At 51.8% G+C, this 13,122-nt stretch overlaps 1 protein-coding gene across 3 annotated transcripts; it reads left to right on the top strand.

The window, feature by feature from the left end:
• The first annotated feature begins 5,188 nt into the window (after positions 1–5,188).
• Positions 5,189–11,121, top strand: RABGGTA (Rab geranylgeranyltransferase subunit alpha). 3 transcript variants are annotated; one of them, XM_053593431.1, is made up of 17 exons: positions 5,201–5,305; positions 5,620–5,676; positions 5,841–5,951; positions 6,327–6,451; positions 6,664–6,851; positions 7,113–7,316; positions 7,609–7,692; positions 7,778–7,860; positions 7,944–8,045; positions 8,145–8,250; positions 8,347–8,398; positions 8,557–8,645; positions 8,799–8,887; positions 8,974–9,090; positions 9,853–9,966; positions 10,180–10,267; positions 10,905–11,121. In XM_053593431.1, the coding sequence occupies exons 2-17, from the start codon at positions 5,674–5,676 to the stop codon at positions 11,051–11,053; spliced, it is 1,704 nt and encodes a 567-aa protein (XP_053449406.1). In that variant the 5' UTR covers positions 5,201–5,305; positions 5,620–5,673; the 3' UTR covers positions 11,054–11,121. The 3 variants fall into 3 exon arrangements, with proteins under 3 accessions (XP_053449407.1, XP_053449406.1, XP_053449408.1); XM_053593432.1 differs by having other exon boundaries at positions 5,189–5,676; XM_053593433.1 differs by lacking the exons at positions 5,201–5,305; positions 10,905–11,121 and having other exon boundaries at positions 5,323–5,676; positions 10,043–10,180.
• Positions 11,122–13,122: the final 2,001 nt, after the last annotated feature.

The raw sequence follows: 13,122 nt of genomic DNA on the forward strand, positions 1-13,122 counted from the left end.
TGTTGCAGTTTGGCCAGGGCCTGGTCGAACCTGCCACCCATGGGGTCTGCAGCCTACCCACTGAGCCACAGGTGCTGTCCCATTGCTAAATTTCTTATCTGAGCAAGTTTCAGGAAGTTCAGCTCTTCCTGAATCTCTGGCCTATTGGGAATACAGCTTACACAAATACCCCTGCTGAGTCTGTGAACACTCTGAGGGAAAACAATGGCCATAGAAGAGGCTGTGCAAGTCCTAGAAAAGATACATCATCTAGGTCATTTCCTGCCCATTAAACAGACAAAGCAGATATCCACTGTGGAGATTTATATTTGCCTGAGGCAGAGACCAAGGGAACAGCTGGAGCCCTGAGATATGGGCTGGAGGGCTTATATCCCTTATCGCAGAGGAAAATCTTCTGTGGTTGTGATGAGAGGAAAATGCCTCGCTCCCACCCATTCCTCAGAGGAGATTAAAGCCAGTGGTGTGTTACTCCACAGTGAACTAGCCGAGTTTACCACCTCCCTAGGAATCTGTGTATGTGACTCTAGATAGGAGGCTGCCCCCCACCCCCCCAACAAGGCTCAAGTTTCAGATTTCTCAAAACTGCTCAAATCCTTAAAGTTAATAACAATAGGAGCTGATATGCTCACTCGGAGAAACTGCTGGTGTCTTTGTTCCCTACCTCAGTTTACCACCTGGGCAAAGAGATTTGAATAAAAGCTGAGTGCCAGAGCCCACAAATGGGCGATGATCTCCTGAATTCCCACTTTAAAAATTTTATTCTGTGTCTCCTGTCCTGTCTCTTTCTTTTCTTTTCTTTTTTTTTTTTTTTTTTGAGACGGAGTTTCACTATGTCGCCCTCAGTAGAGTGCTATGGTGTCACAGCTCACAGCAACCTCCAACTCTTGGGCTTAAGTGATTCTCTTGCCTCAGACTCCCAAGTAGCTGGGACTACAGGCGCCCACCACAATGTCCAGCTATTTTTTTGTGGCAGTTATCATCCTTGTTTAGCTGGCCTGGGAGGGGTTTGAACCCGCTACCCTCAGTGCATGTGGCCGGTGCCATAACCACTGTGCTACAGGCACCAAGCCTCATGTCTCTTTCTTTATTGTCATTCCTAACTTTATATTTCTTCAGTTGGTCGCACCAGTTCCACAAGTCTCCGTGGACCCTGCCCCGGGGATGGGACCCCAACAAGCGTGTGTGTGTGTGTGTGTGTGTGTGTGTGTGTGTGTGTTGGGAGCAAGAGCAGAAAATGGATTGGCACAGTGAAGACACCAGGCCTTCAAGAAGGTCAAGTTCAGGCCTCTGGCAATGGCTGCTCCCATCTATGCAGCAGACAGGCATCCAGGCTCTGATTTGAATTTTGGGCTGTTTCCTCCCAGCTGTGTGACTTTAGGCGAGATACTTAACCTCTGTGAACCCATTAGATGCTTGTTACTTTACTGTAAAGTATAGACAATAATACCTACTTCTCATAGGTAGTGAGTGCATTAATTAAGATGTGTGGGATGCTACCAATACTGTTATTGCTTATTCCTTTGTCTACATAGAGGGCAGTAAAAACTCTTCTTCAGGGTGGTGCCTATAGCTCAAGCAGCTAAGGCGCCAGCCACATCCACCAGAGCTGGCGGGTTCAAATCCGGCCCGGGCCTGCCAAACAATGACAAATACAACCAAAACATAGCTGGGCGTTGTGGTGGGTGCCTATAGTCCCAGCTACTTGGGAGCTGAGGCAAGAGAATTGCTTAAGCCCAGGAGTTCGAGGTTGCTGTGAGCTGTGACACCATAGCACTCTATCCAGGGCGATAGCTTGAAGCTCTGCCTCAAAAAAAAAAAAAAACCTTCTTCAAACATTATTCAGATTGCAGTTCTCAGACACCTGCATGGTTCTTATCTCACAGCAGAGGCCAAACTAACTCCTGACAGCTCCTTTTGCCTTCAAGCAAGAGGTCTGTCATCAGTTCCACTGCTCTTATCTCCAAAGACACCTGGCTCAGCTTCCCTCTGCCAGCCATCTAAGGTTTGTTTGGCTTTCTCTCCCCTACCTTCACATCATATTACATGCCTGAAATGCCCTTCCTGCCGAGGCCCTGCCTTCCCAGATGTAGATTTTTTCATGAGACTCACTTCCTCTCTTAAGCCTTCTTGACTCAAACTTACCAGTTTCAAGATTGCTAATCACTAAAAACTATTTCATTCCTGTCTCAGCCTTCATCCACCCCCTTTACTCCTCCCTTTGTGACTATGATGTCAGATTGTATCTAGCAAGTCTGCACCTGTGGGCATCTGTGTTCTCAGGTATCTGGTTGTACAGGTGAGTATGCATGGTGCATGAAACAACAGCAGGTGGTAGCCAAAAATAATGCAAAAAAGCTTACAGTAAGGTGGGAGGGCTGGATTCATTTGATCACCCTTATGACACAGGTGGCCGTTAGCAAGTTACTTAGTCTTTCTGAGCCTCATTTTCCTTGTATGTTTGTCAAAAGGATTAGAAATAATAATTATTATTATGTCTTCTATTACTATTTACTGAGACCTTACTCAGTACTGGCACTGTGCTAAGCACATCATATAGATTCTTTTATTTAATCTTAACTTCGATCCTAGTAGCTAGGTAATATTATTTTTCCTATGATGCTGCTGAAGAAATTGAGACACAGGGGAAACTCAACACAGTGGTTGAATAACTTGCCACCGCCAGTAAGTGGCAAAATTGGGATTTGTATCCAGACAGCCGGGACCCAGAGTCTGTGTTCTTAATCATTCCAACTACTGCCTCCATGTGTGATCTTGTGTGTGTGCACATACCTCATATATGCAAAACTCCCATCATAGTGCCTGACCTAAAGATAACCAATAAGGAGTGTAACTTTTTCCTCACTGGGACTGTAAGTACACAAGCCCAAGAAAAGTGTCTCTTTTCCTTTATAACTTCTTACAGAACCTAAGAAAGGACAGAGTATATGGTGGGTAATTAACACATAGTTCCAGAGGCTAGGAAATGTGTGAAGGATATACAAATATTTATTTATTTATTTTGCGGTTCGGGCCGGAGTTGGGTTTGAACCTGCCACCTCCGACATATGGGGCCGGCGGCCTACTCCTTTGAGCCACAGGCGCACCCAGGATATACAAATATTTAAAGCAATGTGTTCTTACCTAGGAGTAAGTTACAAACACACACATGCCTCCAGGACACACATTAGTCAAAAAGATCTGTCTTTCTGTCTTTGTCTCTCTCTCTCAAACACACACACACATACACACGCACAGATCCCACCTTGAACTCATGAAGGTTCCACTAGGAAACCTTTCTGAGCCACATGGATCTCTTCCATCCCTGAATGCCAACAGCACTCACTGTTACGTACATTCAAGCCAGCCCTCACTTTGTGGCTTCTGGTTCAGTCCTTCAAAGTACTACTGAATAGCCACTGAGAACCAGGACAAGGTATTAGAGATACAAGGTCAAAAAACCATGGTTCCTACCCTCCAGGAACTTTCAATCTGATAGGAGATGCTGGCACACAAACCCAGAGCTACAGTAGCTACAGGGAAAGAAGCTATCCTTGACAGCACACATGAAGGTCTGTCGAATCAGACTGGGGCATTTTGAGAATTTCCAGGAAGTGGGTGGTGCCTGTGGCTCAAGGAGTAGGGCGCTGGTCCCATATGCCAGAGGTGGCGGGTTCAAACCCAGCCCCGGCCAAAAATAAAAAAAAAATAAAAAAAAGAATTTCCAGGAAGTGACACTTGAGTTAAATCTTATAGATAAACAGGGTTACTGTGGCAAGGAGAGGTATGGAGGAAGGAGAGTCAGGAAGAGGAAACAGGTAATATGTTTAGGAAAAGGCAAGAAGCTCTATAAGCTGTAATGAAAAAGTTTTAACAGGGCCAAGCAGGACATATGGCCAGATGGTGGGCAGGACCCAATTGCCAAAGGCCTAATGTGCTAAGCAGAGAGAATCAAACTCTCCCCTGAAAGGGAGCCACTCAGAGCTTTTAGGCAAAAACATAACATCAAATCTGCATTTTAGAGAGAATGAGCAGCAAAGAGGGTGAACTGATAACAAAGGGGAAGAGAGGAGAGATAGAGAACATTGAAAAGATGTTCAATGACCCAGGGAAGAAATGAGGAGCTTGAACTCTTAGTCACAATGGGAATGAAGACAGTATTTAAGAGAAATTAATAAGTGGGAGAAGTGGGCCGCGCCTGTGGCTCATTGGGTAGGGCGCTGGCCCCATACACGGAGGGTGGCGGGTTCGAACCCAGCCCTGGCAAACTTCAACAAAAAATATCCGGGCAGGCGTTTGTGGTCCCAGCTACTCGGGAGGCTGAGGCAAGAGAATCGCCTAAGCCGGGGAGTTGGAGCCACAGCACTCTAAGGAGGGCGACAGAGTAAAACTCTGTCTCAAAAAAAAAAAAAAAAAGTGGGGGAAGAAATAATGCCATTTACTACAATAGGAAACATAAAGGCCAGTGTTTAGACAGGATGGGAGACAATGATGCCTTTTGACTTTTGGAGTTGACAGGTCTCTGGGACACTCATAGCCAATAGGATTTTGGGTATGTGCGTGCATGTACATTATTTATTATTATTTACTCTTGCAAGACATCTTGGCTGGAGATATAAATGTGGGTGTGATCAACTTACAGGTAGTAATTAAAACCGTGAGTGTAGATGAAGTCACCCAGAGAGAGTGTGGTACCAGAAGACTTGAGGACCCAAAACAGAGTCTAGGGACCTCCAACTCTAAGTAGCTGAAGGATTAGATTTTTAAACGTTTTCCCAGGAAAAGTGTGTGAAGTGAAAGGCAGTGAGGAAAGAGTCCCAGAGGTCACCAACATTTGGAGGTTGAAGCATCACGAGAAGAGAGAGGCAGAGGGGCAGGAAGGGGAGCCAGGATGAAGTATGAAGATGTCAGGAGCAAACAAATGCTGCAGAGGCCAGGGAAGACAAGGACAGGAAACTCCATTAGAATTGACAACCAGTGGGTGGCCGGGTGAGGCTAGAACGAAGTCAGTGGAGCAGTGAGGGTGTGGGTTTCCGGTCGTCGGAGACGCCCACTCAGCTAGCTAGCAGTTTGAGCGGCGGACTAGAACGGTGCCAGCTCATTTCACGCGCACACCACAGTTGCGCGTGCGCACTTGCACTCATCAGCAGACTACCAGGTTCACGGCGCCGCGCCTCCTGAGCTGGCCTACTCTGCCGCGGGCCCCTCCCCAGGCCTGCAGAGGGCGCTGCGCTTCCGCCGCTCTAGCCAGCGCCCGGGCTCGGTGGCGGACGCGGCTCCGCTTTCCCTGCGCCTCCTCCCAGTGCAGGTGGGTCCGCCCGCAGGGGGTGGGGGTCCCTGGAAGCCGCGCGGCGGGCGAGTAGCGGCAGCCTCCTGGGCGCGGAGTGGTCCGCATCGTCCAGATTTCCCAAATCGGGCTCTGGCCCGACGGATTGATGGAAGGGCTAAGCGGGTGGACATCCCAATCCGGGTGGTCGCCTCCGCCTGGACTTGGGGGTTCCTCTTCCTGGACCCCTTTACACTCCAGGGGTCTCCGCCCAGGGCACACGTGCGGCTTCCTGGGCTCAGCTGTGGGCGGAGCTATCAGGGACGGGGCTCCATGATTGACACTTCTCTCCCTAGACTTCACAAGCTGCCACCGGACCCTTCCCCTGTCCTGAACCCTGAGCCGGCACCATGGTGAGAACCCTGAGCCCAGCCCCTCACCTCTGCATGCCCAGGCCCTCGTCCCGAGTGGCCATACTTCGCTTGCCCAATGTGAACCTGTGACTCCTCAGTCGGGGGTTTTGCAGGTCTGCCCCTGCAAGGTGACCTGCACTCTTCCAACTCGCTCATCCTTGTAGCACGGGCGCCTGAAGGTGAAGACATCAGAAGAGCAGGCGGAAGCCAAAAGGCTAGAGCGGGAGCAAAAGCTGAAGCTATACCAGTCAGCCACCCAGGCCGTCTTCCAGAAGGTGGGGCCCTCAGAGATAGCTCCCACCTCAGGCAGCCCCCTTAGTATTGCTCAGAGGCTAAGAGCAGAGCCCTAGGGTCAGACTGCCTGGATCCAAGTCTGGGTTCTGTCACTAGCTGTGTGACCTTGGGCAAATTACTGAATCTCTTTGGGCCTCAGTTTGCTCACCTGTAAAATGGGGCTAATAATTGCACCTACTGCATACGACTACTGTGAAGGTTAAATGAGAGAACACCTGTAAAGCTGTAAAGCACGATTAATTGTACCCGTTGTATAGTATGGGATTCACAGAGTGTTGCATGATTCTACATTTATGTTATTTAGCTCAATGGTAGGGGAATTATATGATCTCTGACCCTGCCACCTATCTTCTCAGCGCCAGGCTGGTGAGCTGGATGAGTCAGTACTGGAACTGACAAGCCAGATTCTGGGAGCCAACCCTGATTTTGCCACCCTTTGGAACTGCCGACGAGAGGTTCTCCTGCAGCTGGAGACCCAAAAGTATGTAGGAGTTCGAGGTCCGGTAAGACTGCCCTAGCCCTGCCCCTGCCCGGCCCTGCTCCGCCCCGCCCCGCCCGCCCCACCCTGCCTGGGTCCAATGGTGGAAGAGAAATAGGGCCGCCAGGGGGCAGTGGAGGGCTGGGTGCAGAAATTTAGGATGAGCTGAGATTGGATGTAGCAGGGCCCTGACTCCCCTTGCCCTGTGGGTGCAGGTCCCCTGAAGAGTTGGCCACTCTGGTGAAGGCTGAACTGAGCTTCCTGGAGAGCTGCCTGAGGGTGAATCCTAAGTCCTATGGTACCTGGCACCACCGTTACTGGCTGCTGGGACGACTGCCTGAGCCCAATTGGACCCGGGAGCTAGAGCTGTGCGCCCGCTTCCTGGAAGTTGATGAGCGTAACTGTACGTGCCTTCAGATTCTGTCTCCACTGCCCTCATCTGCCCTACATCCTAACACTGGGACCTCACTAAGGCCGAGAGTGGGGAGTAATAGCCAGGATGGGCCCACTGAGCTGGTGCTTAAAGGGATGATAGAGCCAAATGCATGCTCCACTGAGTGCATTAAGGTGTTTCTAGGGTGTCTCCAAGGGAACGCTGTGGAGCACCAGCCAGGTAGCTCCTCTTCCTCTGCTTCTAAGACAAGTTGTCACCTCATCCCTTCAGTTCATTGCTGGGACTATCGGCGGTTTCTGGCTGCACAGGCAGCTGTGCCCCCTGCAGAAGAGCTAGCCTTTACTGATAGCCTCATCACCCGAAACTTCTCCAACTATTCCTCTTGGCATTACCGCTCCTGCCTCTTGCCCCAGCTGCACCCTCAGCCAGACTCTGGACCACAGGGGCGCCTCCCTGAGGATGTGCTTCTCAAAGGTAAGCAGGGTCACAGTGCTGGGGAGGACTCTGTGGCTGCATCTCCCTGCCCTGATGACTGGCCTTGCTCCTGAGCTGCTCACTGGGGTTTAGAGCTCCTACTTTGTACCTGGCACTGTGGGTACGTGAGACTCATTCCTTGGCTTCAGGGAGCTCCATCTACTGATGGGGAAGATAATACTGACATATGCAGCCCCTGTGCAAGCCCAGCATATCAGTGGGACTGACGGGTGGAGACCTTCCAAGGACAGGGCAGCCACCAATATCCTGACCATGGCCCCATGCCCGGCAGAGCTGGAGCTGGTGCAGAATGCTTTCTTCACTGACCCCAATGATCAGAGTGCCTGGTTCTATCACCGCTGGCTTCTGGGCCGAGGTAAGCAGAGAGGGCAGAGGCTGAGCGTTTGGGGCTTAGGAGTAGAAGAGGATTTAAGGAGACCTGAGGCTGTGTCTCCCCGCAGCTGACCCCCAGGATGCGCTGCGCTGCCTGCATGTGAGCCGGGACGAGGCCTGTCTGACCGTCTCCTTCTCTCGGCCCCTTCTAGTGAGTGCTGCAGCTTTTGCTGGAGAGCATCATAGAATTGTGGTACTGGTGGGACTGACAGTCTCTGTTTGTCCCCATGCCAGGTGGGCTCCAGGATGGAGACCTTGCTACTCATGGTTGATGAGTCACCCCTGATTGTGGAGTGGAGGACCCCAGATGGCAGGAACCGGCCCAGCCATGTCTGGGTATCCCAGGATTGGTAGAACAGAAATGGGAGCCTGGGCTGGGTGGGACAGTCAGAAAAGTGGTGAGGCTGGGGCATTTCCTTGACCCAGTGCTCCCAGCTCTGCGACCTGCCCGCTGCCTCCCTCAATGACCAGTTGCCCCAACACAGCTTTCGTGTCATTTGGACAGCAGGCGATGCCCAGAAAGAATGTGTGCTATTTCAAGGTGAGGCAGCCTGCAGCCTTGATCCTTTGCAGCAGCCCCCATCCCTCTCTTCTTCTCATGGTGCCCCCTCCAATAAACACTGCCTCTTGTCCTCAGGCCGCCAGGAATGCTGGTGCCGTGACTCCACCACAGATGAGGAGCTATTCAGGTGATGACAGGGAAGGGTATCAACAAGAAGAGGGGCATCAGGCAACTGGGGCAGGTGGCCTGGGCTTTGTGGACACGATCCTAGTCTAGGTACTGGGAACAGCCAGTACTTCAGGCTGTTAGCCTCATCACCTCCCCATCCTGCCCATCCATCCCTAGGTACGAGCTGTCAGTAGAGAAATCCACGGTGCTACAGTCTGAGCTTGAATCCTGTAAGGAGCTGCAGGAGCTGGAACCTGAAAATAAATGTGAGTCTGTACTCCCGGAGAGCCTGCCCCTAGAGCCCCACTAAGAAGACCTTTTTCCAGAGTGGCCCCTTGGAGAGAGCAGGAAGGGTCTCTAGAGGATGGAGGCAGAGGAGGATCCTGGAGAAAGCCTCTTCCTCCCTGCCCTCTCCCTAGGGTGCCTACTCACCATCATCCTGCTGATGCGGGCCCTAGACCCTCTACTGTATGAGAAGGAGACACTGCAGTACTTCCAGACCCTCAAGGCAAGCGGCCTCTGGGAACAGGGCGGGAGGAGTGGGCAGGAGGGAGGCAGCTGACATGCATGCCTGGCCTGCCCCCTCCCCTCCAGGCCGTGGACCCCATGCGGACAGCATATCTGGATGACCTGCGCAGCAAATTCTTGCTGGAGAACAGTGTGCTCAAGATGGAGTACGCCGAGGTGCGCGTGCTGTACCTGGCTCACAAGGTAGGGGCGGCACACCGTCCCCTGGGCCTGCTCACTGCCAGCCTCTCCTGCTTTGGGCTTTGCCTTTAGTCTCAGGTGACTTCCTAGACCTTTCTTTATAATCCAGATGGATTCTACTCCATCCTTGCAGCCTGCTCCTCTTCCTGGCCTTGCTTTCTGTCACTTGGCCCATCATTTTCCTTGTCATTCAGTGTCAAATCCTCAATCACTAGGGCCCCTGATGGTGCCCCTTCCCCAAGACCAGTCACAGATAAATTTTTCCTACAAAGTGACCCCTCGCCCATTGCCTCACCCCCCATTCCCATGCTTCTCACCCTGGGGTGGGCACCAACACTTAAAGGCCAAATAGAGTAGAGATTTCTGATAAGCAGTCCAGGCTCCACTTTTCTTCTGTCTCTAGTCCTTCCCAGTTTTATGACGTCACCACAGCCCACCTCTGCTCCCATCAAACCCATCCACACACTTAGCTGGTCTGCTTCTACTAGTATCTTTGCTCTCCAATATCCGCTGCACTTACCACACTCCAGGCCACCCCTTCACACCACCCCACTGCCCATCCCACCTCCACCACTTGCTAACTTTCCCGTAACATGTAGCAGGTAGCACCATGGGCTATAAGGTAAGCTTTCCACTGTGCCTGTTCTGTCCTCAGCTGGGGGTCCCAAGGGCCTGTGCAGGGACAGAGAGCAGGTACTTAATAAATGGTGCTGAGGAACCTCTCCCAGGTTTCACTGGGCAGCCTATTACCCTTCTGTTTTTTAGGATCTGACAGTTCTCTGCCACCTGGAACAGCTGCTCTTGGTCACTCATCTTGACTTGTCACATAATCGTCTTCGAGCCCTGCCACCTGCCCTGGCTGCCCTGCGCTGCCTTGAGGTAAAGCACTCATTCCTTCATTATTGTCCTTGGTGGTCCTCTTCCCCTTCTTCCAAAGTGTGCCCACCCTACACAGAGATGTCCAGGAGGATCACTTGACTTCCCGCCAACATCATCCAGCCTGACCCATGAGCCCCTCTGTGCACCATAAGCTGATCAACCTGGGCTCCTCAGTTGCTATACCAGTCCAGGCTGAAGCCACCTGCTCCCCAGGTGCTGCAGGCCAATGATAATATCATAGAGTCCCTGGATGGAGTCACCAACCTGCCCCGGCTGCAGGAGCTGCTGCTGTGCAACAACCGTATCCTTCTTTGGGGTGCCTTTCAGATAGCGGGTAGGGTGAGGGGCCACCCTGGAGAAAGACAGTAAGCCTGGTGGGTACCACCTGAGGCAGGCTGGGCTGGAGAGAGGGGCTCTGGCAGTGGGAGCTATACAAGGCTGTCATTGGCTTACACTGGTGGAGTCTTGCAGAATGTGACTTCCTCAAGCCAGAGTTCGTAAATGGGCAGCCTATAGATGTTCTTGGGGCCCATGTACTACTTTAAAAATCAGAAAGTTTCATATTTTTAAAAATTCTAGAATTCTGATGCTTCTTTTAAAAATTGGAAGTTAGAACAATCTTTCGCCTCTTGGCAAAAGATTTCCACCTGGCAGCCCTTGGTCACTGCTAAATGCCTCCTTGGACCAAGCTAGGTTTCCACTTTGCCACAGTCTCCACCACTCCTCTTGTACCGCACCCAACCTGTTCATGTACTTCCTGCTTGGCCCCTGTGGGCAGATGCCTGCAGGTGCTGCCTGGAGCTCTACTCCCTTCAAGGAAGTGTACAGCATGCCCATGAAACAGACTTTCAGGCAGCAGTGCCCATTCCTGAGGATGCATAGGGGCAGACAGACAGGTGGGGGGATGCCCACAAGCTTTCCTTAACACATTCCCCAAGGCCTTCAGCAGCCTGCAGCACTCCAGCCTCTTGCCTCCTGCTCCAGGCTGGTCCTACTCAACCTGCAGGGCAACCCACTGTGCCAGGCAGGGGACATCATGGAGCACCTGGCTGAACTTCTACCTTCAGTTAGCAGCATCCTCACCTAAGAGGCCCTGCCCCCACCCTTACCCTTTAACTTATTGGGACTGAATAAAGGATGGAGAGGGCCCCCAGGGCCAAGCTATTGTCACCGCTACCACTGTACTACTATCCCCTAAACCCATCACTGCTGCCATGTGTTTTGGGGAAAGAAGGGGAAGAGACTTGGTGAGTGCTATCTCACCCTCTCTGCTTTCCTTTGATGCTCTCCATCCTGCTGTTCCCTGTCATGGAGAGGCAGAGCCTGTGCATCCAGGGAAGAAATCAGTGCAGGAGCTGGATTTGAGATTATCTTCTGGTTTGGGGCTAGCACTGGGGCTAGGTTCATGTTCCAAGTTGGGGTAGGGATTGGGATCAAGTTCTGGTACAAGCTGAGCTACAAAGCTGCTGTAAGTCTGTCCAGCTGGAAGGATCATAAAAGTTTTTCCAGCCAGGGCGCGGTGGCTCATGCCTTAATCCTAGCACTTTGGGAGGCTGTGGCAGGTGGATTGCCTGAGCTCACAGGTTTGAGACCAGCTTGAGCAAGAGTAAGACCCCATCTCTAAAAAATAGCCAGGTGATGGGCGGCGCCTGTGGCTCAAAGGGGTAGGGTGCTGGCCCCATATGCTGGAGGTGATGAGTTCAAACCCAGCACTGGCCAGAAACTGGAAAAAAAAAAAAATAGCCGGGCACTGTGGCGGGCGCCTACAGTCCCAGCTGTAGTCCCAGTCTCTCCCTTCTAGGGAGGTTGAAGCACAAGAATTGCTTGAATCCAAGAGTTTGAGGTTGCTGTGAGCCATGATGCCACGGCACTCTACCAAGGGCAACAAAGTGACACTCTGTCTCAAAAAAAAAAAAATAGTTTTTCCCATGACCCTGATGTCCTCTCTGCCCTGGCCCTCAGTCACCACTGCTGAGAAGGCTCAGGTGCTCTGTGTTCCCAGGGAGACTGGGCCAAGGCACCCTTGCCCCACCCTGTTATAACCACAGCCCTTGAATAGCATTCTGCACTTGAAGAGCCCTTGAAATTAGTTGATCCCATTTGATCCTCACAGGCTGTCCGGCATGAGATGATTTGGCCCATTGTACTGATCAGGAAACTGCCCTTAAGACTTGTCCAAGGTAGGCTCTGCACCTGTGGCTCAAGTGGCTAAGGCTCCAGCCACATACACCTGAGCTGGTGGGTTCAAATACAACCCGGGCCTGCCAAACAACAACGATGGCTGCAACCAAAAAAGACTTGTCCAAGGTTACTGAGCTCTTAAGTGCTGGAACCAAAGCCAAATCTAGCCTTTGTCTAGGACTCAAGACATGTTCTTGCTTCTGTATTCATAGGGAAAGGGTGGCCTGTCAATAGGGGCCTAGTTTCCCTGAAGTACCTAGCTGGACATCTACTCCCATGGCACTCCCACCCCAACCCCCCAGGAACACACCTTGTCCTAACTGCAAGTCCTGAGGCACTGGGCCTCTTGGAGGGAGAAAAGGGGAGTGGCTTAGGGGTTAGGACACTGAGTCAAACCTGGCTGGGTGGGGAGAAAGATTAAAACGGAGAGAGTGTGACAAAGGCATTTTTCTGCCTTCCTGGGATCTGCCTGGGCCCACCTGTGCTCACACACATCCAGTCAGGGCCCTGCCCCTGCTCGTATCTAAGTGATGTACAAACACCCAACCCTTCAATGAAGCCCTTTGGCTGACCTGCTTCATACTTGCTGGAATTTGATTTCTCATGGTATCTACTGAAGGTGTTGGAGGTGGGGCAGGACACCCCCTCCTGAGATTCTGAGGCTTGGAGCTAGACAAGAAAATGTGGCTGTGGAGGGTTCCCTGCCAGGTCCTGGAGCCTTTGACCTCACTCTTGGAGGCACTGCTCTGTCTGCATCACCAAACAGCCTCTCCTGGCGTCTGCTTCCTTGTGCCTTCCTTGCTAACACTGTTCTCACTCTCTTCCGTTTGGTGGCCTGTAGGCAGAGCTGGAACACAGTGGGATGGAAGGGATGGAACACCCTTGCTGATGAGCCTAAGAACAGGACTCACAAAGCACCTCCAGGAAGATGTCTAGCCTCCTCTGCTTTGGGGTTGTCTTGGTGGCACCTCTGGC

The sequence above is a fragment of the Nycticebus coucang genome, chromosome 6 (assembly GCF_027406575.1).
Source record: "Nycticebus coucang isolate mNycCou1 chromosome 6, mNycCou1.pri, whole genome shotgun sequence".
NCBI classification, from domain to species: domain Eukaryota; kingdom Metazoa; phylum Chordata; class Mammalia; order Primates; family Lorisidae; genus Nycticebus; species Nycticebus coucang.

Coding starts and splice junctions, on each gene's coding strand:
- RABGGTA (XM_053593432.1), top strand. Junction 5,952..6,326: donor CCCAGGCCGTCTTCCAGAAG/GTGGGGCCCTCA, acceptor CTATCTTCTCAG/CGCCAGGCTGGTGAGCTGGA. Junction 6,852..7,112: donor GGAAGTTGATGAGCGTAACT/GTACGTGCCTTC, acceptor TCATCCCTTCAG/TTCATTGCTGGGACTATCGG.